Source organism: Oncorhynchus tshawytscha, linkage group LG04, assembly GCF_018296145.1.
Source record: "Oncorhynchus tshawytscha isolate Ot180627B linkage group LG04, Otsh_v2.0, whole genome shotgun sequence".
In the NCBI taxonomy this organism is placed as follows: Eukaryota; Metazoa; Chordata; class Actinopteri; order Salmoniformes; family Salmonidae; genus Oncorhynchus; species Oncorhynchus tshawytscha.
Window position 1 is genome coordinate 8,995,177 of NC_056432.1, and position 24,412 is coordinate 9,019,588.

The 24,412-nt window shown below is 42.5% G+C and overlaps 1 protein-coding gene across 1 annotated transcript; it reads left to right on the plus strand.

The window, feature by feature from the left end:
• Positions 1-90: 90 nt before the first annotated feature.
• Positions 91-22,759, plus strand: LOC112246653 (NDC80 kinetochore complex component). Its single transcript, XM_024415132.2, has 17 exons — positions 91-230; positions 12,722-12,817; positions 12,904-12,984; positions 13,222-13,348; positions 13,575-13,747; positions 14,960-15,062; positions 15,480-15,569; positions 15,652-15,745; positions 15,863-15,963; positions 17,426-17,570; positions 17,818-18,023; positions 18,151-18,303; positions 18,394-18,483; positions 18,578-18,670; positions 20,174-20,304; positions 20,821-20,923; positions 21,102-22,759. Exons 1-17 carry the CDS (start codon positions 223-225, stop codon positions 21,228-21,230), a joined length of 1,923 nt encoding a protein of 640 aa, XP_024270900.1. The 5' UTR covers positions 91-222; the 3' UTR covers positions 21,231-22,759.
• The last annotated feature ends 1,653 nt before the right edge of the window (positions 22,760-24,412 follow it).

Below are 24,412 nucleotides of genomic sequence, written 5' to 3' on the forward strand. Positions count from 1 at the left end.
AAAATAAACTTATGCTCATTATTGTTTGCCGCTTGGAACCCTTAAAAGTAAGCAAATTGCTTTGAATTTGAACGCACGTCCCATCTGACCCATTGCGCTTTCCGTCGAAACTCATGTCGTCACTAGCGTCCGTTGTGCTTAAAGTTTTTGGCGGATTTTTTGACTCTAGCTACCTACGTAAAAGCAACATTTTCTGAACGGATTATTTTACATTTATAGAAAATGGAAAGGTACGTATTTATTTGAAAGACGTCTCAATAGGTTGTTGCATCTAATTTATAGCTAGCAAAAATTATTTGTAATGCCTCAGGCGAATTCTAACCTTCACCTAGCTAACGTTAGCTAGTTTGCTAAATTAGCTTATGCTTTACAAGTGTAGTAAGTACGTTAATTGTATATTTCCCCAGTGGAATGTCATTCGTTGAACAATATAGCCAGCTAACGTTATATCACAGGAAATAAGTTAAGTATATGCATGTGAAAGTGTCATGATGGTGTACATTTGCCCCACGAATGTCGACTGATGTTGCTTGTGGTCGTTACCCCTAACGTTCTCATTAAAAATACCCAAATGCGAGACAACAGGAAGATTTTACAGGACCGTGTAGTTATAATGTCACATGCACAAGTACAATGAAATGCTTTTATTATAAGCTCTAACCCCCAACAATGCAGTAATAAATATGTAATACACCAAGTTGTCTTAAACACGGATATTGTTAGGCATAAGTTATCTAATAAACAAACAAAAAATAGGCCACGGTATCACTGTCAAGCGTGAATTATGATTATTCACGCTTTAGCAGCGGAATGTCCAAACTGCTGTCTGCATGCTCATTTGATCTCCGTTTCATGAGAATTTGTATTTACTTGAATTACTGTTTCTTGAGCAGATAAGTGTTCAACTATACTGAACAAAAATATAAACGCAACTTGCAAAGATTTAACTGAGTTACAGTTAATATCTAACCTTTAACTAGGCAAAAAGGAAATCAGTAAATTTACATTATTGAGTTGTTAGGACGGTTGGATGTACTGCCAAATTCTCTAAAACGTTGTTGACATTCCTGCAGACAGTATTCATTTGCATTCTCCCTCAAAACTTGATATCTGTGGCATTGTGTTGTGTGACAAAACGGCACATTTTTTAGTGGCCTTTTATTGTCCCCAGCACAAGGTGCACCTGTGTAATGATCATGCTGTTTAATCCGCTTTTTGATATGCCACACCTGTCAGGTGGATGGATTATCTTGGCAAAGGAGAAAGCTTTATGTCCGTATGGAACATTTCTGCTATTTTATTTCAGCTCATGAAAATAATGGGACCAACACTACATGTTGCGTTTATATTTTTGTTCACTAAATATAACCTTCCTGTATTTTGTTTTAATCTAAGCACATTCTTCCCAGTTGAGCATTTGGCCACATGATATGTATATCTTTTTTTTTTACTCTTCAGCTAATGTCCTATGAGGTGGTGTTTTTGGTGTAACAGTAATGCTATGCTATTATACTTGGTTATGTTATTTAGAATACAAATGAATCATTGTGATCTTCCAAGGCATTGATTCAGCTTTGATCTAAACTAGGGATTGTCAACTTCGATGGGGGTGAGGTCCTTTAATGTGAGGTCTAATGCTTTTATATTTAATTCTGCCCTCCGAATTCATATTCATCATATTCATTATAATAAATAGGCCCATTTAATTTGGTCTGGGTTGCCGTTACAATGAAATGTTTTTTTTTTGCTCATATAACAATAAAAAAAACACGTTGCTAGGTATAGGCAAGGACATAAGCAAAAAGGTACACTGGGATATGACTAAAGAGTTAATCAGGGTGATTTCTGCACAAATAGACATTTAATTTTGGATTGGAGATGCTTAATTTCCCTTCCATGGTAATAAGATCTTATCAAAAATAACTTTCTATTAGCATTTATTGTGGTGAGATCATTTTCTTTAAGGATATATTTGTATTTATTTAATCAGGTTGGCTAGTTGAGAACAAGTTCTCATTTACAGCTGCAACCTGGCTAAGATAAGGCAAAGCCATGTGACACAAACAACACAAAGTTACACATGGAATAAACTAACAGTCAATAATACTATAGAAAAAGTCTATATACAGTGTGTGCAAATAAGGGAGGTAAGGCAATAAATAGGCCATAGTGGCGAAATAGTTACAATTTAGCCGTTAAACACGGAGTGATAGATGTGCAGAAGATGTGTGCAAGTAGAGATACTGGGGTGCAAAGGAGCAAAATAAATAACAGTATGGGGATGAGATAGTTGGATGGGCTATTTACAGAAGGGCTATGTACAGGTGCAGAGATCTGTGAGCTGGTGCTTAAAGTTAGTGAGGAAGATAAGTCTCCAGCTTCAGTGATTTTTGCAGTTCGTTCCAGTCATTAGCAGCAGAGACTGTAAGGAAAGGCGGAAAGGAGGAATTGGCTTTGGGGGTAACCAGTGAAATATACCTGCTGGAGCGCGTGCTATGGGTGGGTGCTGCTATGGTGACCAATGAGCTGAGATAAGGCGGGGATTTACCTTATAGATGACCTAGAGCCAGTGGGTTTGGCGACGAATATGAAGCGAGAGCCAGCCAACGAGAGCATACGGGTCGCAGTGGTGGGTAGTATATGGGGCTTTGGGACAAAATGGATGGCATTGTGATAGACTGCATCCAATTTGCTGAGTAGTGTTGGAGGCTATTTTGTCAATGACATCGCCGAAGTCGAGGATCAGTGGTATGGTCAGTTTTACGAGGGTATGTTTGGCAGCATGAGTGAAGGATGCTTTGTTGCGAAATTGGAAGCCGATTCTAGATTTAATTTTGGATTGGAGGTGCTTAATGTGATTCTGGAAGGAGAGTTTACAGTCTAACCAGACACCTAGGTATTTGTAGTTGTCCACATATTCTAAGTTAGAACCGTCCAGAGTAGTGATGCTGGACGGGCGGGCAGGTGTGGGCAACGATCGGAAGATCATGCATGTAGTTTTACTTGTATTTAAGAGCAGTTGGAGGCCACAGAAGGAGAGTTGTATGGAATTGAAGCTCGTCTGGAGGTTAGTTAACACAATGTTCAAAGAAGGGCCAGGAGTATACAGAATAGAGGTCGACCGATTATGATTTTTCAACGCCGGTACCGATTATTGGAGGACCCAAAAAAACTGATACCGATTAAATCGGCCAATTTTTATAAATATATATGCACACATTTTTGTAATAATGACAATTGCAAAAATACTGAATGAAAAATGAACACTTATTTTAACTTAATATAATACATAAATAAAATCTATTTAGTCTCAAATAACATGAGAACGTATGTTAAAACGAACCACCAGCTTTCATGGGTCTTCAATATTCCCAGTTAAGAAGTTTTAGGTTGTAGTGCAGAAAGCAGAGCATGTCTGCATGGTCCCCTATCAGTCTGCTCCTCCGCTTATCATAAATGATTCCCACCTCACTAAACACTCGCTTGGGAACGAAGAAGGTGGGGGACAGAGAAACTTCTTTGCCAGTGGAGCGAGTGATTGAAGTCTGTCCTCATTCTGCTTCCACCACTCCAAAGGCAAGCCGCTCTTTCTGTCAATGACAGGCTCTGTGAGGTAACGCTCCAACTCAATTTCAAAACTGCCCTAGACTTCAGCCCTGCCCTCTTGGCTTCCAAGGATTCTAGTGTAGAGGCTGTCCACCAGACTGGGTGGTTGATCTACCTGGTCGTCAGCCCTGCCCTCTTGGCTTCCAAGGATTCTAGTGTAGAGGCTGTCCACCAGACTGGGTGGTTGATCTACCTGGTCGTTAGCCCTGCCCTCTTGGCTTCCAAGGATTCTAGTGTAGAGGCTGTCCACCAGACTGGGTGGCTGATCTACCTGGTCTTCAGCCCTGCCCTCTTGGCTTCCAAGGATTCTAGCGTAGAGGCTGTCCACCAGACTGGGTGGCTGATCTACCTGGTCTTCAGCCCTGCCCTCTTGGCTTCCAAGGATTCTAGTGTAGAGGCTGTCCACCAGACTGGGTGGCTGATCTACCTGGTCTTCAGCCCTGCCCTCTTGGCTTCCAAGGATTCTAGTGTAGAGGCTGTCCACCAGACTGGGTGGCTGATCTACCTGGCCTCTTTGCTTTTTTGCACCTGGATCTGGGTCCTCCTCTTCACTCGTCCCATCTGCTGTGGCTCTGGGATTTTGTTTCTGTAGTCGGTCAGACTCCTCCTTCAGCCACTATTTTGCTTTCTCTAGTGCTGTCCCTGAGGTGAAGGCATAGCTCTTGTAATGTGGATCCAGGACAGTTGCCAGCACCAGGCACTTTGTCTCCTCGGCCTTGGAGAACCTCCTTGTCAGACTGTCCAACATGGTCTTCTGTAAGGTTTTGATGCGTTGAGTAGAAGAACCCTCCTGCTGTAGCATCAGCTTCAGCACCGACACACTGGGGATGATGCATGCTGCTGTAGAGTTGGGAGTGGCTCATCTCCAGTGTCACCTCCTCCATAGGTGCCAGAGTCTCAATTAGGTTAGAGACAATGTCCCACTGTGCAGCAGACAAACTGCTGATGTGTCCGTATTCACCTGCATACACATTCAGTGCACGCCTCTGTTCAAACATCCTCTGTAACATGTGTAGTGTTGAGTTCCAGTGAGTTTGAACTGTTTGGATGATGCTGTGTTTTGGAAGGCCCAAGCTCTTCCTGATTGGCCCTCCGCCTCTGTTTGGCCAGTACAGAATGGTCAAAGTGAGTTGCACAGCTCTTCAACATGACAATAATGTCTAGCACGGCTCTCTGACTGGATAGGCCATCCTTGATTACAAGCTGTAGGGTGTGTGCACTGCAGCTGAAGTCTGGAAGCTCTGCCAGTCTCGTACCTTTCACCATGTTTGGCCCACTGTCCCTGAGGACCAGCACTACACATCCCTGTGTGGATTTCCTAGTATTCCAACATGGTCAAAAACATCTCTCTGATGTAGTTTCCTATGTGTGATCCATTCATAGTCTTGACATTCAGCACAACCTGCTTTCTTGTCCAAACATGGTCAATGAAATGTCCAGTAAGGCTCATCGGGGATTCTGTAGTGCCTGACCAGCAGTCAGTTGTGAATGCCATGTGTGGAGTGTTCCCTGGTGCCAGCAGATTCTTCACTTTCATCACAACTCTTTCATGTGTTTTTATCTAGCATTTCTGTGCGAAATATTTTTTTAAATCTTTGATCCTGTACCGGGGTTCAGCGAGAGTTATCAGCCGCTGAAAACCAACGTCAGACACCACTGTGAATGGCTGGTTGTTTTTTTATTTCTTTTTTATTTCACCTTTATTTAACCAGGTAGGTTAGTTGAGAACAAGTTCTCATTTGCAACTGCGACCTGGCCAAGATAAAGCATAGCAGTGTGAACAGACAACACAGAGTTACACATGGAGTAAACAATTAACAAGTCAATAACACAGTAGGAAAAAAAAGGGAGTCTATATACATTGTGTGCAAAAGGCATGAGGAGGTAGGCGAATAATTACAATTTTGCAGATTAACACTGGAGTGATAAATGATCAGATGGTCATGTACAGGTAGAGATATTGGTGTGCAAAAGAGCAGAAAAGTAAATAAATAAAAACAGTATGGGGATGAGGTAGGTAAAAATGGGTGGGCTATTTACCGATAGACTATGTACAGCTGCAGCGATCGGTTAGCTGCTCAGATAGCAGATGTTTGAAGTTGGTGAGGGAGATAAAAGTCTCCAACTTCAGCGAGTTTTGCAATTCGTTCCAGTCACAGGCAGCAGAGAACTGGAACGAGAGGCGGCCAAATGAGGTGTTGGCTTTAGGGATGATCAGTGAGATACACCTGCTGGAGCGCGTGCTACGGGTGGGTGTTGCCATCGTGACCAGTGAACTGAGATAAGGCGGAGCTTTACCTAGCATGGACTTGTAGATGGCCTGGAGCCAGTGGGTCTGGCGACGAATATGTAGCGAGGGCCAGCCGACTAGAGCATACCGGTCGCAGTGGTGGGTGGTATAAGGTGCTTTAGTGACCAAACGGATGGCACTGTGATAAACTGCATCCAGTTTGCTGAGTAGAGTGTTGGAAGCAATTTTGTAGATGACATCGCCGAAGTCGAGGATCGGTAGGATAGTCAGTTTTACTAGGGTAAGTTTGGCGGCGTGAGTGAAGGAGGCTTTGTTGCGGAATAGAAAGCCGACTCTAGATTTGATTTTCAATTGGAGATGTTTGATATGAGTCTGGAAGGAGAGTTTACAGTCTAGCCAGACACCTAGGTACTTATAGATGTCCACATATTCAAGTCGGAACCATCCAGGGTGGTGATGCTAGTCAGGCGTGCGGGTGCGGGCAGCGAACGGTTGAAAAGCATGCATTTGGTTTTTACTAGCGTTTAAGAGCAGTTGGAGGCCACGGAAGGAGTGTTGTATGGCATTGAAGCTCATTTGGAAGTTAGATAGCACAGTGTCCAAGGACGGACCGGAAGTATATAGAATGGTGTCGTCTGCGTAGAGGTGGATCAGGGAATCGCCCGCAGCAAGAGCAACATCATTGATATATACAGAGAAAAGAGTCGGCCCGAGAATTGAACCCTGTGGCACCCCCATAGAGACTGCCAGAGAGCTGTTGGCCGAGGTTGGAGTAGCCAGGCGGAAGGCATGGCCAGTCGTTGAAATGCTTGTTGAAGTTTTCGATAATCATGGATTTATCGGTGGTGACCGTGTTACCTAACCTCAGTGCAGTGGGCACTGTGGCAGTGCTCTTGTTCTCCATGGACTTCACAGTGTCCCAGAACTTTTTGGAGTTGGAGCTACAGGATGCAAATTTCTGCCTGAAGAAGCTGGCCTTAGCTGCGTGTATTGGTTCCTGACTTCCCTGAACAGTTGCATATCGCGGGGACTATTCGATGCTATTGCAGTCCGCCACAGGATGTTTTTGTGCTGGTCGAGGGCAGTCAGGTCTGGAGTGAACCAAGGGCTATATCTGTCACACCACTGTGAATGGCTGGTTGTCACACCACTGTGAATGGCTGGTTGTCAGTGGCAATCATCTCAATAATTGCTACATCCATCTTCTTGGCCCTTGGGTCTTTGTCCTGCCATTTTGCTTGTTTATTAAAATGTTGTAAGATTGTAGCCTGCGATGTGTCTGTATCACTTTTTCCTTGTGAAGAATTTGCATTTGCTTTTTTCATCATTGCTTCCTTTTGGGCTTTTGGGTGGGTGTTCTTAAGGTGATTCCACAGGTTGGTGGTATTTTTGATTTAGCCGTTGCTGACCCCATGCTTACATCTTTTATCACAAGTAAGACACCTTGCTTTTCCTGGTGCCAATTCCATGTAATAGTCCCACACTGGTGCTCTGCTTTTCTCTGCCATCTGTAAAACACACACACAGCTCTGAAGTGACAACGATACTGAAGATTCTGCTTAGGAGACAAATACTCTCAACTGTTTGAATAAAACTAGAGTTTAAGTTACCTGTGATGAATGTTGAAAACAAAAACTGTAATTTCTATATGCAGGAAATCCTATTTTAATTATGGGCATGGTAAGAATTGACTACCGAAGTGCGAGTCATAATTCCCATGTCACCTCCTAGAAAAATCTGAAAAGCGGCTCCTTCATTCATTTATTCCATAGGATATTTTTAGATTCACTTAAAATAAGGTCTGTGTTTCGTGTAGGCTTACACCACCTTGCCAATTTTATAACTGTGTAGATATCCATAGTAGAGTTTGACCGATTATGATTTTTCAACGCGGATACCGATTATTGGAGGACCGAAAAGGCCGATACCGATTAATTGGATGATTAATTATTTTTTTTGTTTGTAATAATGACAATTACAACAATACTGATTGAACACTTATTTTAACTTAATATAAATAAATTTAGCCTCAAGTACATAATGAAACATTTTCAATTTGGTTTAAATAATGCAAAAACAAAGTGTTGGAGAAGAAAGTAAAAGTGCAATATGTGTTATGTAAGAAAGCTAACGTTTCAGTTCCTTGCTCAGAACATGAGAACATATGAAAGCTGGTGGTTCCTTCAATATTCCCAGGTAAGAAGTTTTAGGTTGTAGTTATTATAGGAATTATATGACTATTTCCCTCTATACCAATTGTATTTCATTAACCTTTGACTATTGGATGTTCTTAAAGGCACTTTAGTATTGCCAGTGTAACAGTATAGCTTCCGTCTCGCTCCTCGCTGGGCTCGAACCAGCAACACAATGACAATTAGCGCGCGCTGACTAGCTAGCCATTTCACTTCGGTTACACGAGCCTCATCTCGGGAGTTGATAAGCTTGAAGTCATCAACAGAGCAATGCTTGACGCACAATGAAGAGCTGCTGTCAAAACGCACAAAAGTGCTGTTTGAATGATTGTTTACGCGCCTGCTTCTGCCTACCACTGCTCAGTCAGATACGTAGATACTTGTATGCTCAGTCAGATTATATGCAATGCAGGACACGCTAGATAATATCTAGTAATATCATCAACCATGTGTAGTTAACTAGTGATTATGATTGATTGTTTTTTATAAGATAAGTTTAATGCTAGCTAGCAACTTACATTGGCTTACTGCATTCGCGTAACAGGCAGTCTCCTTGTGGAGTGCAACGAGAGAGAGGCAGGTTGTTATTGCGTTGGACTCGTTAACTGTATGGTTGCAAGGTTGGATCCCCTGAGCTGACAAGGTGAAAATCTGTGGTTCTGCCCCTGAACAAGGCAGTTAACCCACCATTCCTAGGCCGTCATTGAAAATAAGAATGTGTTCTTAACTGACTTGCCTAGTTAAATAAAGGTATAAAAAAATATATATACAGTGCCTTGCGAAAGTATTCGGCCCCCGTAAACTTTGCAACCTTTTGCCACATTTCAGGCTTCAAACATAAAGATATAAAACTGTATTTTTTTGTGAAGAATCAACAACAAGTGGGACACAATCATGAAGTGGAACGACATTTATTGGATATTTCAAACTTTTTTAACAAATCAAAAACTGAAAAATTGGGCGTGCAAAATTATTCAGCCCCTTTACTTTCAGTGCAGCAAACTCTCTCCAGAAGTTCAGTGAGGATCTCTGAATGATCCAATGTTGACCTACATGACTAATGATGATAAATACAATCCACCTGTGTGTAATCAAGTCTCCATATAAATGCACCTGCACTGTGATAGTCTCAGGTCCGTTAAAAGCGCAGAGAGCATCATGAAGAACAAGGAACACACCAGGCAGGTCCGAGATACTGTTGTGAAGAAGTTTAAAGCCGGATTTGGATACAAAAAGATTTCCCAAGCTTTAAACATCCCAAGGAGCACTCTGCAAGCGATAATATTGAAATGGAAGGAGTATCAGACCACTGCAAATCTACCAAGACCTGGCCATCCCTCTAAACTTTCAGCTCATACAAGGAGAAGACTGATCAGAGATGCAGCCAAGAGGCCCATGATCACTCTGGATGAACTGCAGAGATCTACAGCTGAGGTGGGAGACTCTGTCCATAGGACAACAATCAGTCGTATATTGCACAAATCTGGCCTTTATGGAAGAGTGGCAAGAAGAAAGCCATTTCTTAAAGATATCCATAAAAAGTGTCGTTTAAAGTTTGCCACAAGCCACCTGGGAGACACACCAAACATGTGGAAGAAGGTGCTCTGGTCAGATGAAACCAAAATTGAACTTTTTGGCAACAATGCAAAACGTTATGTTTGGCGTAAAAGCAACACAGCTCATCACCCTGAACACACAATCCCCACTGTCAAACATGGTGGTGGCAGCATCATGGTTTGGGCCTGCTTTTCTTCAGCAGGGACAGGGAAGATGGTTAAAATTGATGGGAAGATGGATGGAGCCAAATACAGGACCATTCTGGAAGAAAACCTGATGGAGTCTGCAAAAGACCTGAGACTGGGACGGAGATTTGTCTTCCAACAAGACAATGATCCAAAACATAAAGCAAAATCTACAATGGAATGGTTCAAAAATAAACATATCCAGGTGTTAGAATGGCCAAGTCAAAGTCCAGACCTGAATCCAATCGAGAATCTGTGGAAAGAACTGAAAACTGCTGTTCACAAATGCTCTCCATCCAACCTCACTGAGCTCGAGCTGTTTTGCAAGGAGGAATGGGAAAAAATTTCAGTCTCTCGATGTGCAAAACTGATAGAGACATACCCCAAGCGACTTACAGCTGTAATCGCAGCAAAAGGTGGCGTACAAAGTATTAACTTAAGGGGGCTGAATAATTTGCACGCCCAATTTTTCAGTTTTGGATTTGTTAAAAAAGTTTGAAATATCCAATAAATGTCGTTCCACTTCATGATTGTGTCCCACTTGTTGTTGATTCTTCACAAAAAAATACAGTTTTATATCTTTATGTTTGAAGCCTGAAATGTGAAAAAAGGTCGCAAAGTTCAAAGGGGGCCGAATACTTTCGCAAGGCACTGTATATATCGGCACCCAAAAATACCGATTTCCGATTGTTATGAAAACTTGAAATCGGCCCTAATTAATCGGCCATTCTGATTAATTGGTCGACCTCTAATCCATAGGACAAGGTAACTCTGATCAATATTGGCTAAATACAAGCGAAGATTTAAAAAAATTGTAGAGTGGATTTATGAAAATATGTTGACAAACGTTACCTTATCCTAGTGAGATTTACACGAGTATCAAAACGCAGAGGCGGTTTAAGCCTGCACGAAACAGACCTTATTGGAAGTAGATCAAGACATTCTCTATGGAAGACATGAACAGAGGCGGTTTAAGCCTGCACGAAACAGACCTTATTGGAAGTAGATCAAGACATTATCTATGGAAGACATGAACGGTAAAATAACGAAGGAACCCCTTTCAAGTTCAGCCGCAAGTTATTACAGGAATTATAACACGTCGACTATTTCTCTCTAAACCATATACCTTTGACTATTACGAGCCTGCTGCTGCCTACCACCGCTCAGTCAGACTGCTCTATCAAATATCCAATCATAGACTTAACTATAATATAATAAACACACAGAAATACGAGCCTAGGTCAAATCCGGAAACTATAATCTCGAAACAAAACGTTTATTCTGTTCCGTATTTTATCTAACGGGTGGCATCCATAAGTCTAAATATTCCTGTTACATTGCACAACCTTCAATGTTATGTCATAATTACGTAAAATTCTGGCAAATTAGTTCGCAACGAGCCAGGCTGCCCAAACTGTTGCATATACCCTGACTCTGCGTGCAATGAACACAAGAGAAGTGACACAATTTCACCTGGTTAATATTGCCTGCTAACCTGGATTTCTTTTAGCTAAATATGCAGGTTTAAAAAATATATACTTCTGTGTATTGATTTTAAGAAAGGCATTGATGTTTATGGTTTGGTACAGTCGTGCAACAATTGTGCTTTTTTTTGCAAATGCGTTTTTTAAAAATCATCCCGTTTGGCGTAGTTGGCTGTCTTTGTTAGGAAGAAATAGTCTTCACACAGTTTGCAATGAGCTAGGCGGCCCAAACGGCTGCATATATCCTGACTCTGTTGCGAGAGAAGTGACACCATTTATCCTAGTTAAAAGACATTCGTGTTAGCAGGCAATATTAACAAAATATGCAGGTTTAAAAATATATACTTGTGTATTGATTTTAAGAAAGGCATTGATGTTTATGGTCAGTTACACATTGGAGCAACGACAGTTCTTTTTCGCGAATGCCACCACATCGATTATATGCAACGCAGGACACGCTAGATACACTAGTAATATCATCAACCATGTGTAGTTAACTAGTGATTATGATTGATTTATTGATTGATTGTTTTTTATAAGATACGTTTAATGCTAGCTAGCAACTTACCGTGGCTTCTTACTGCATTCGCGTAACAGGCAGGCTCCTCGTGGAGTGCAATGTAATCAGGTGGTTAGAGCGTTGGACTAGTTTACTGTAAGTCTGCAAGATTGAATCTCCGAGCTGACAAGGTAAAAATCTGTCGTTCTGCCCCAGAACAGTTGAAACTGGAGCAGCAGCACGGCCAAGTGGACTGGGGACAGCAAGGAGTCATCAGGCCAGGCGGTCTTGAGGCATGGTCGTAGGGCTCAGGTCCTCTGAGAGAGAGAGAAAGAAAGAATTACAGAGAGCATACTTAAATTCACACAGGACACCAGATAAGACAGGAGAAGTACTCCAGATATAACAGACTGACCCTAGCCCCCGACACATAAACTACTGCAGCATAAATACTGGAGGCTGAGACAGGAGGGGTCAGGAGACACTGGCCCCATCCGATGATACCCCCAGACAGGGCCAAAACAGGCCCTCTCTTACCGATGGCGGATATGATAACAGTTAGGCCTTGTGCAGGGGGGGTGCAGGGCTGTTGACCGGGGTAGGGTTATCCAGGTGGAAAGCATGGCCAGCTGTAGAAAAATCCTTATTGAAATTCTCAATTATCGTGGATTTGATATGAACAGGACATGAATGTTTGGTTGTGGGACAAAGGGACAAAATGCGGGACTGTCCAGCACAATCCGGGACAATGTCACCCTGGTAAGTGGGTGAACCCTCCCACTTCCTGCTAGTGTGCCCATCTTTCATTGTTCATATGAAGGCATTTGCAGTTAGTTGACTGGTTTGGGAAACATTTGCTATCCTATTTAAACATTAACTGGCCTGGCTATCCATGTATAGCCTACATGTATTTTTCTGCCTATGTCTTTTCTTCATTCTTTCACCAGATCCAGGATGAACCGAGCATCCAGCAGTAGGCTCTCTGAGCTCCCTCAAAGAGTTGAAAGCAACAGAATGAGCATGGTTTATGCAACACCCCAGAGGTTAGTGTTCAGACAAACGCCAATGGAAGTTGCTTTATGGGATATGTATTTGCTAATACAGTGAGCATATCAATATTTGTTCACAGCAAACAATCCTTCGGAAAGTTGAACATTCCTAAACCCCAGTCTGTCACATCCGAGAGAAGAACCAGCTTTTTTGGTAGTCGGTAAGTCCCTACACTGAAGAAACTACCATGATACACCTAGTTCTCTATCACTGTCACCATGCGAGACAAAGACTCTTCCTGTTAGTGAATCCATATGATTGGGAGCCATTTCACACTGCCAAGTTCAGTGGTTCCCAACTCCAGTCCTCGAGTCCCTCAGACAGTACAGGTTTTTATTATAGGTCTGGACATGTTCACACTGCAGGCCTTACTGCTAAAAATCTGAACTCTTTTCAGGACCAGTGGGGCTGGCATGGCTCGCAACAGCGCCTTTGGAGCCTTTGGAGGTGCAGAGAAGATGAAGGATCCCCGGCCCTTACACGATAAGGCCTATGTTCAGCAGTGCATCAGACAGTTGTGTGAGGTATGGATTCCTAATATACGCAGATTTTTTAAACATAATTTCACTGAACTTTTAAGTGTTTCAAGACCGGCCCGAATATTTATAAAGTATCTCAGAGTAAGAGTGCTGCTCTAGGATCAGTTGTCACTTTTACATCCTCATGAATAAGTTTCTATGACCTGGGGGGGTCTGGTCCTAGATCAGCACTCTTTCACAAAGACACATTATTTCCCTCGTTCTCCTCTAGTTTCTGTCAGAGAAGGGCTTTCCGGGTTCAATGTCAGTCAAGTCTCTCCAGTCGCCCTCCACCAAGGAGTTCCTAAAGATCTTTGAGTTCATCTACTGCCTCCTGGACCCCACCTTCCAGATGCCCACCTCCAAAGTGGAGGAAGAGGTCCCCAGGATTCTCAAAGACTTGGGGTAAATAGTGGTTAGAGTGTTGTTCCAGTAATCGAAAGGTTGCTGCATCGAATCCCTGAGCCGACAAGGTAAAAAAATATATCTGTCGTTCTGCCCCTGAACAAGGCAGTTAACCCACTGTTCCCAGGTAGGCTGTCGTTGTAAATAATAATTTGACGGTAGCACCTCCGTAAACAAAGAGAAAGCATATTTCAACCGCAGGCACGACAAAACGCAGAAATAAAAATATAAATCATGCCTTACCTTTGACGAGCTTCTTTTGTTGCCACTCCAATATGTCCCATAAACATCACAAATGGTCCTTTTGTCTGATTAATTCCGTCGATATATCTCCAAAATGTCCATTTATTTGGCGCGTTTGATCCAGAAAAATACAGGTTCCAACTTGCACAACGTGACTACAAAATATCTCAAAAGTTACCTGTATACTTTGCCAAAACATTTCAAACTACTTTTGTAATACAACTTTAGGTATTTTTTAACGTAAATAATCGATCAAATTGAAGACGGGATGATCTGTGTTCAATACAGGAGTAAAAAACAAACTGTAGCTTTCTGGTCACGCGCCTTATTTTAACAGGACACTTGAAGTGACCCTCGTTTTGAACAGGGCTACTTCTTCATTCCACAAAGGAAAAACCTCAACCAATTTCTAAAGACTGGTGACATCCAGTGGAAGCGGTAGGAACTGCAAGAAGGTCCCTTAGAAATCTGGATTCCCAATGAAAACTTATTGAAAAGAGTGACCTCAAAAACAACAAAAAATCGGAATAGTTTGTCCTCTGGGTTTCGCCTGCTAAATAAGTTCTGTTATACTCACAGACATGATTCAAACAGAGTGTTTTCTATCTAAATCTACTAATAATATGCATATATTATCTTCTGGGGATGATTAGCAGGCAGTTGAATTTGGGCATGCATTTCATCCGGACATGAAAATACTGCCCCCTGTCACCAACAAGTTAACTGACTTGCCTAGATAAATAAAGGTTACATTAAAACATTTTTTAAATGAGCTCATTCTGCCGTACATGTTAAAAATGGTCTGTGTCCCAAATGGCATCCCCATAGGCCCTGGCCAAAGGTAGCGCCCTATATAGAGAATATGGTGCTATTTGGGACTCAGATGTGATCATTTGCTGTTTGCATCTGGTTTTTGTACGCTAGCCCATTCCTCATTCTATGATACTGACTGTATATTTCTGATGGCAGGTATCCATTTGTTCTCTCCAAAAGTTCCATGTACTCTGTGGGGGCACCACATACATGGCCACAGGTCTTGGGGGCTGTTGTCTGGCTCATCGATACTGTGAAGGTGGGTATTAGTACAGCAGAATACTACCTAATCTCTAAACTCATTAATAACATTAACTGTCTAAATGAAGGTTTGAATAATGAGAGATGTTTCTAAAAACATTTTTATCAGGATCCCCATTAGCCGACGCCAATGGCGACCACTAGTCTTACTGGGCTTCGACATAACGAAATCCTTTACAATTGACATATTTAAAAAGATTAACATGGATTGTGTGTGCATCTATTAGTTACACTTGTCAATACATGAACAACAAAGTTAGGTCACATGGGGCAGAGGCCCTGTGCAGTGAACGGGTACTTTAATTTTGAAACCAGGTTTGTTGTTCACTTGCGCCATGTAAGATGGGAGTTCCATGCAGTCGGGGCTCTGTATAATACTGTATGTTTCCTTGAATTTGTTCTGGTTGTTTTGTAGGTCTTTTGCTGTATGAGTGATCAGGACCTGCTCTTTGCTGATTTCTCTGACGGAAGCACTGAGATTGAGGACGGGGTGGAGTTCAACAAGGTACAGAGCCAATTTACTCACAACAAAACCATTTAGGATGTTAGGTCTCTATTTGACCCTGCACGATCCCTTCTGTTTCTAGCTCTTTCTGGACTACACCGCTGAAACATACAACAAGTTCATGCAAGGAGCGGATACGTTTGATGAAGAGGATGCAGATTATCTTGCTAAACTAAGTAAGCAGTGATGAGAAAGTCATTGTTTTTAATTGTGATTTGTGCCTTTTCCTTCCAAATGAACATATAAAAAATAACCAGCAACAAGCGCATAAAACGTCAACTTTATATTTACAGAGAGACTTTACAACGTTGACGAAGGGCTTCTCGCATCCATGGAGGAGAAGTACAGGATTCTGAGTGGTGAGGTTGAACGACTGGAGAAAGAAAGTCAAACGGTTCGTCCTTTTAATCTAAGGTCTGTATATACAGTGCATTCGGAAAATATTCCACATTTTGTTATGTTACAGCCTAATTATCAAATGTATAAAATATTTTCCCTCATCAACTTACACACAAATACCCCATAGTGACAAAGATTTTAAAAAATTACGTGTTAACTTGGACTCCAAGTTGTGGTAAATTCAATTGATTGGACATGATTTGGAAAGGCACACACCTGTCTATATAAGGTCCCACAGTTGACAGATCAAAAATCAAGCCATGAGGTCGACGGAATTGTCCGTAGAGCTCCGAGACAGGATTGTGTCAAGGCACAGATCTGGAGAAGCGTACCAAAACATTCACAGTGGCCTCCATAATTCTTAAATGGAAGACACAAAGACTCTTCCTAGAGCTGGCTGCCCCGCCAAAATGAGCAATCGGGGGAGAAGGGCCTTGGTCAAGAGTTCCTCTTTGGAGATGGGTGAACCTTCCAGAAGAACACTCATCTCTGCAGCACTCCACCATTCAGGCCTTTATGGTAGAGTGGCCAGATGGAAGCCACTCGTCAGTAAAAGGCACATGACAGCCCGCTTGGAGTTTGCTAAAAGGCACCTAAAGGACTCTGACCATGAGATTCTCTGGTCTGATGAAACCAAGATCAGAAATCTTTGACCTGAATGCCAAGCGTCATGCCTGGAGGAAACCTGGCACTATCACTACGGTGAAGCATGGTTATGGCAGCATCATGCTGTGGGGATGTGTTTCAGGGACTGGGAGACTAGTCAGGATTGAGGGAAAGATGAACGGATAAAAGTACAGAGAGATCCTTGCTGAAAACCTGCTCAGGACCTCAGACGAAGATTCACCTTCCAAACAGGACAACAAGCACACAGCCAAGGCAACGCAGGACTGGCTTTGGGCAACACATCTCTGAATATTCTTGAGTTGCCCTGACAGAGCCCGGACTTGAACCCGATAGAACATCTCTGGAGAGACCTGAAAATAGCTGTGAAGTGATGCTCCCCATCCAACCTAATAGAGCTTGAGATGATCTGCAGAGAAGAATAGGAGAAACTCCCCAAATAGAGGTGTGCCAAGCTTGTAGTGTCATACCCAAAAGACTCAAGGCTGTAATCGCTGCCAAAGGTGCTTCAACTTCAGATTTTTATTTTGCAAAACATTTGCTACAATTGATAATTGTTTTTGCTTTGTCATTACGGGGTGTTGTGTGTAGATTAATGAGGGGGAAAAAACACAGATTAAATTATTTTAGAATGTAACAAATATGGCAAAAGTCAAGTGGTCTGAATACTTTCCGAATGCACTGTATTTATAGATTTTTCCAAGTTCTGCGACTGAATTTTGTACACATCTCACCTAGTTTAAGCAGTCGATGAGCTGTAAACGTGCCAGTTACGTTTGAACAGAGCCATTTGATTCACTATATTTCTAACCATTTTATTCACTTTGGAGCAGGACCGATTGATGGTCAAAAGAACGGAGAAAGTCAAACTTCAGACAGACCTGCAGAAGCTGCAGAGTTATCGCAGTAACCTGGAGTCTTTCAAAGCCAACCTGGAGAACAAAGCCTCTGGATTGGCCGAGGAGCTGGAAGCATCGGGTAAAAAACCATGACCAAACATTGCTACTCTCGTGGCTTAGCTGGTCTTGCAGTATCGATGCAGCCTCCAGGACACTTTTCTCTTTCTAAAGTGTCTGTATATGTGGTCTACTGCCCTTTGACACATCTCTCTATCTGTCCCCACTTCCTCTCATTCCCTGTTTTAAACTAAATGTGAAAATCCATTAAAATATACCTTTTTTAAATTGCTACTCTCCTGGAAATCCTGAAATGTTGTCCTGTGTAGGACTGCAAGTGGAGACCCTAAAACAGGAGGAGTCCCGGCTCCAACACATCTTGTCCACCCAGAAGTTCACTCCCGCAGACATTGAGAGGATCAACTGGGAGAAGAGGGAGCTGCAGCAGACCATCAACAGCCTGAGCAAGAGCCTGGAGCAGGCCGAGCAGCACATGTGGAACGAGGAGATCGCTCTGGCCAAGGCCAAGGAGACGGTAAGGAATAGGATGCTGGCCTGATACGACTGCATTCTATACTCATCTGTCTGGTAAATAAATGACTAGCTAGCTATGAGCCAGTGCTGAACAGTCTTCTCAGTCTTAACCACTGCTAATGATTTAGGCCGAAGTGAAGCTGGCCGAGTACCACAAGCTTGCCCGCAAACTGAAGCTCATCCCTGTGTCTGCCGAGAACGCATGCGGCCACGACTTTGAGATCAGGACCTCCACAGAATACGGACCGTCCACCATGGTTCAATGCAGAACACAGATTCAAGTATGGCGATTTAGTTCTCATCGAACAATCGCTTTATTACAACAGGTGTGTGTTGTATCTGGACCTAATTCTGTGGCTTATTCTCTACAGCAACTACTGAGGAAACTGATCACTGATGTGGACGAGGAGTGTAGTCGACTGACAGACATGAAACTAAGCCTGGAGGAGTCGATAGAACAGGTACCGAGACATTTCACTGTGTTTCTTAGAAGTCCAAAGGTTTTGTCCCATTTTTTGGGGTGTTTTTTTCTTAACATGTCTTTTTCTCTTTCAGGTGAATTCCAATATTTCAGATAAAGCGAATGACTTGAAACAACTGAGAGAGCAAATCCGTAGGCTCGACGAGCAGCTCGAACAAGACATGCAGGTGGGTTATATTTTCAATATTACAAATGTTTGAATATTGTATACAGGAACCCATCTGAAAATATTGCTTCACAGGCCAGTCATTTATTGATCTACCTACTCTTACTTGAAGCTCTCAACCTGCTCCACTGCAGCCCTGTCGAGGAGAATATGGGTGTGCTCGGTCCTCTTTTTCCTGTAGTCCACAATCATCTCCTTTATCTTGATCACGTTGAGGGAGAGGTTGTTGTCCTGGCACCACACGGCCAGGTCTCTGACCTCCTCCCTATAGACTGTCTCGTTGTTGTCGGTGATCAGGCCTACCACTGTTGTGTTATCGGCAAATGTAATGATGGTGTTGGACTCGTGCCTGGCCGTGCAGTCATGAGTGTACAGGAGGGGGCCGAGCACGCACCCCTGAGGGGCCCCTGTGTTGAGGATCAGCGTGGGGGATGTGTTGTTACCTACCCGTACCACCTGGGGGCGGCCAGTCAGGAAGTCCAGGATCCAGTTGCAGAGGGAGGTTATTAGTCCCAGAGTCCTTAGCTTTTGAGGGCACTATGGTATTGAATGCTGAGCTGTCCTCAATGAATAGCATTCTCACATAGGTGTTCCTTTTGTCCAAGTGGGAAAGGGCAGTGTGGAGTGCAATAGGGACTGCATTATCTGTGGCTCTGTTGGGGCCGTATGCAATTTGGAGTGGGTCTAGGGTTTCTGGGATGTTGATTTTGACTTCAGCCATGACCAACCTTTCAAAGCACTTCATGGCTACAGACGAGAGTGCTACGGGTCGGTAGTCATTTAGCCAGGTTTACCATAGTGTTCTTGGGTACAGGCACTATGGTTGTCTGCTTAAAACATGTTGGTATTATAGACTCGGACAGGGAGAGGTTGAACATGTCAGTGAAGACACTCGCTAGTTGGTCAGCGGATGCTCGCAGTACACGTCCTGGTAATCCGTCTGGCCCTGCGGCCTTGTGAATGTTGACCTAAGAGTCTTACTCACAGTGGCTGCAGAGTGTGATCACACAGTCTTCTGGTACAGCTGGTGCTCTGATGCATGTTTCAGAGTTATTTGCCTCGAAGCGAGCATAGAAGTAGTTTAGCTCGTCTGGTAGGCTCGAGTCACTGGGCAGCTCTCGGCTGTGCTTCCCTTTGTAGTCTGTAATGGTTTGCAAGCCCTGCCACATCCGACGAGCGTCAGAGCCGGTGTAGTAAGACTCAATCTTGTATTGCCGCTTTGCCTGTTTGATGGTTCGTCGGAGGGCATAGCGGGATTTCTTATGTTTCCAGGTTAGAGTCCCGCTCCTTGAAAGTAGCAGCTCTAGCCGTTAGCTCAGTGCGGATGCTGCCTGTAATCCATGGTTTCTGGTTGGGGTATGTACGTACGGTCACTGTGGGGACGACATCATCGATGCACTTATTGATGAAGCCATTTATTTTAAATGTATTGTTTCCACATCTGTGGTTAAATTGTGTTTTTTATCATTTAGAAAAATGACATCCCTCTCTCTGTGGTGTGTAGGACATTGCCCATGAGGAGCAGAAGTGGTCTGCTGAGATGGAGTCTGTGGAGACCCACCGCAAGCTGCTGGAGAAGAAGGTGACCCTGGGCTATGATGAGTCTGTGGAGCAGCTGAAAGCTGCACAACAACAGTGAGTAGTGCTCCTTCTACCAATTATTTTGGACCAAATCACAATGGTGAGGGCTACAGGGCTTAGTTTCAAGTTTTATTGTCACGGGCACAACTACAGTGAAATGCCTTTCTTTTCTGACTGACATTGCAGTAATCAATATCAGTAGTAATAATACTAATGTAAAGTAGGAAAAAAACACACGAGAAATAGAAACATGAATAACATGAGACAGTAAATAAGCTACTGTTTATATACAGGATCAGTTCCAATACCATATTTACAATGTGCAGAGATACAAGGGTTAAACTAGCGTCCTGTCCAGGGGGTGTGCTTGTACATCAAGCTGCCCTCACACAACAAAAACAGGAGATATGCTCCTGCCCTATGAGCCGTTCTGGCCCGGACAATGATACTTTATTTGCGTACGGTATGTTTAGGGCTTTACAATTATTTCACAACCACATGAAGTTTGTTTTCCTTGTTCATATCTAAAAATAGACCCCCCACCACAGTATTTGTCTTTCTACTCCACAGGTACCATCTTGTCCTGCAAGAAACCAATGAGGAGCGGCGGACTGTGGTTAACAACCTTGCCAGTGTGTTAACCACGGCTGCCAACCACCTGTCCATTGTAGAGGTCAGTCTCCATCTTGCCCCTAACCTGTTGTTCACAAAGTCACTGACCCTGTGCACATCTCGCCTTTTATTTAAATATGTATTTTATTCCTCGTCTTGATATTCTTTTTTACAATAACAACTTGATTTGACAATGACTGTCTTTCTGAGCCTGAAATTCACATTGTGATCATTTCCAGAAATTCTTAGAGGATCAACACAAGCGAGTAGACAGGGTGTACGTGGAAGCTTTCCGGGAGGACGAGGTGGACATTCAGAAGATGAAGGACATTATGGAGAGCTTCATCGCTAAAGTAAATAGCATGTAGTTCCATGCTTTACTATAAAAGCTGACATGAGCTCTTACACTTTACTTGGTTATTCCATTGGAACCATCCCAGCGGGCAAAACATGGTTCAGTGATGTTGTGACAACAGAAACTAGTTGAAATGACATCATTGACAACCAGTTTTGCCTGTTGGGATGAGTGCAGCTTTTCTTCTCTTCTAAGTGACGTCTTTACTCACCACGGTGAGCAGAACATCAGTTCCAAAGGGCCGCACCATCTTCTGCAGTTTCCCAGGTCACTGCTCTAAAGCATTGGGAACTTGTGAGACCAGATGGGAAGACTGTATTGGGTGCTGGTAGAAAACATGTTTCAATAGGAGTTTTACTTTGTTCAAGTACCCCTGGGTTAGATCATGGGTGTACTGTTAAACCCTTTTTGTAAAGTATTTTATTGTTGTCTTGTGTTTCTCATCTGTCTAGCCACTAGAGGGCAGTGTAAGGCTACATTTACATTACAGCAGTTTCTGGTCGGCTGGAATTTTTTTAATTTAACCTTAATTTAACTTGGAAAGTCAGTTAAGAACAAATTTTTATTTTCCAATGACAGCCTACCGGAGAACAGTGGCTGAACTGACTTTTTCAGGGCAGAACAACAGATTTGTACCTTGTCAGCTCGTGGATTCGTTCCAGCAACCTTTTGTTTACTGGCCCAACTCTCTAACCACTAAGCTACCTGCCGCCAAATATACACTACCGTTCAAAAGTTTGGGGTCACTTAGAAATGTATTTGATTTGAAAGGAAAGCAACAAAAAAGTCAATTTAAAATAATATAAAATGTATCAGAAATCCAGTGTAGACATTGTTAATGTTGTAAATTACTTTTGTCACTGGAAACAGTTGGTATTTTATGGAATATCTACATAGGCGTACAAGAGGCCCATTATCATGACTCTGGGATGCTGGCCTTCTCGGCAATGTTCCTCTGTCCATAGTCTGGGTTCTTTTGCCCGTCTTAATCTTTTCTTTTTATTGGCCAGTCTGAGATATGGCTTTTTCTTTGCTACTCTGCCTAGAAGGCCAGCATCCCGGAGTCACCTCTTCACAGTTGACGTTGAGACTGGTGTTTTGTGGGTACGATTTAATGAAGCTGCCAGTTGAGGACTTGTAAGGCGTCTGTTTCTCAAACTAGACACTAATGTACTTGTCCTCTTGCTCAGTTGTGCACCGGGGCCTCCCACTCCTCTTTCTATTCTGGTTACAGGCAGTTTGCGCTGTTCTGTGAAGGGAGTAGTACACAGCGTTGTACCAGATTTTTAGTTTCTTGGCAATTTTTCGCACGCCTGTGTAGATATTCCATAAAAAATTTGCTGTTTCCAGCTACAAGTCATTAACCATGTCTACACTGTATTTCTGATCAATGTATGTTATTTTAATGGACCAAAAACGTGCTTTTCTTTCAAAAACAAGGACATTTCTAAGTGACCCCAAACTTTTGAATGGTAGTGAATATTATGGTTATTTGTTTTTCGCTGCAGTTTGTGATGCTTTAAATAAAGATACGTATCCCCATGTCGTGTCTTTACTATCAATTAAATTGAAGACTTTGTTTTTTTATCAAAGCATTTATCTCTGTAATTAGTATTAAGCGATCAAACTGATTAATCATGTAACTGTAATTAACTAGGAAGTCGGGGCACCAAGGAAAATGTTCAGATTAAAGTGATCATTTTCTAAAATAACTTTTTAGATATTTTCATATCTGAGCCATCGTCTTCTGGTTAATGAATTATTTACTTTACCTCATGTCTCATTCCAAACGTTGTAAATTGTTGGTTTATTTGCACAAACCCAGTCTTCACTATGAGTCATCCAAACATCAATTGTCTTAAATCATTTATTTATTACTAAGTAATTCACAGAAATGCTTAAACAAACAGTAAATATTGTTACAAGAAATGATAGGAGAATGTGCCCTAGTGGGCTAAACCGGTATGGCGGCTTGTTAGACAAAAGGGAAGTGGTGGTCGACCAAGAAGTCACTACAAAGTGATCATTATAACAATACAAATGCTAATCCTTTGCACATGAACACTCACTCATTCGGGAACGATTGCAATCAATACATATATTTACTCTGTGTGTCGTCTTGATCGCTGGTGAAAAGTTTGTTTCTTTTGTAAGCATTGTCCATCTCTCCTGCTCTCTGTTGTTGTTAGAGTGGATTGTTCAGAGTGACATTCTTTGCAATAGGATGGATGTTTCGGAGGTTGTTGTTCTTCGCGTTCAATGATACCGAATTCCTAGCTGCAGACTAGTAATTAATATCAAAGACTTGTTCTTATTCTGTCGGTATCGATAGTCTAAGAGTTTAACCACGTGGTATGGTTAAAAGATTCAGCAATGGTCTGCAACCTTTGTACTCCCGTGAATGAGAGAAACATGGTCTGACTGAGAATTTCTCAAAGTTGGGTTTTATTCGGAATTGCAGAAAAGGGGCTGACCCTAACTGAGCTCATGGGCGGTCCTCTGATTTAGTTCAATTCAAAAGGGAATTGGAGTTTCCTTCATTAAACAGTCCAAAATCACATTAGACAATTTTACAAACAGTATCATACTCACTCATTCATCTTATACAACAATTAGATGTAAACCTCATATGAGGCTATTATATAAACAGCGTTATGGTAATGTGGCCACACCGTCTCCCATGAGCTTCCCCAAGTTGTAACAAACGGACCAGCTCGTAGCTGGATTCTTCACCAATCTTTTATACCTTCTCCGGAACATGAAATTTGTTCAGACCTCAAGTTCTGTGAGGTGGAAGAAATTCCTTTGTTCTCTCTGAAAATTCACTCTGTCTCTTATACTGTGTGGCCATGAGGCAGGGTCTTCTCCTCAGGAATTTACGACCGCTCTGACTACAGCAGTCTGGTTGTAGAAGCAGAGAGCGGGGGATGGTGCTCACTGTATCCAAAGAGGGCAATGTCATGACACCTAATATTTCCATGTTTGTTTTTTTGCCAGTCATGCTTATTCAGATATAGACACATTACCCACTCATAACAACAGTGTCTAGTCCATGCCATGTAAACTACAGCCTAAATAGTTTGTTGGTTTGTACCTACATTTACTTCTTCCTTTTAGACTCACATACTCAGTCATAGACATACTCTAGGCTGCACCACATAATGAAATGGAACAGGACTATTATTTTGGGTCGAT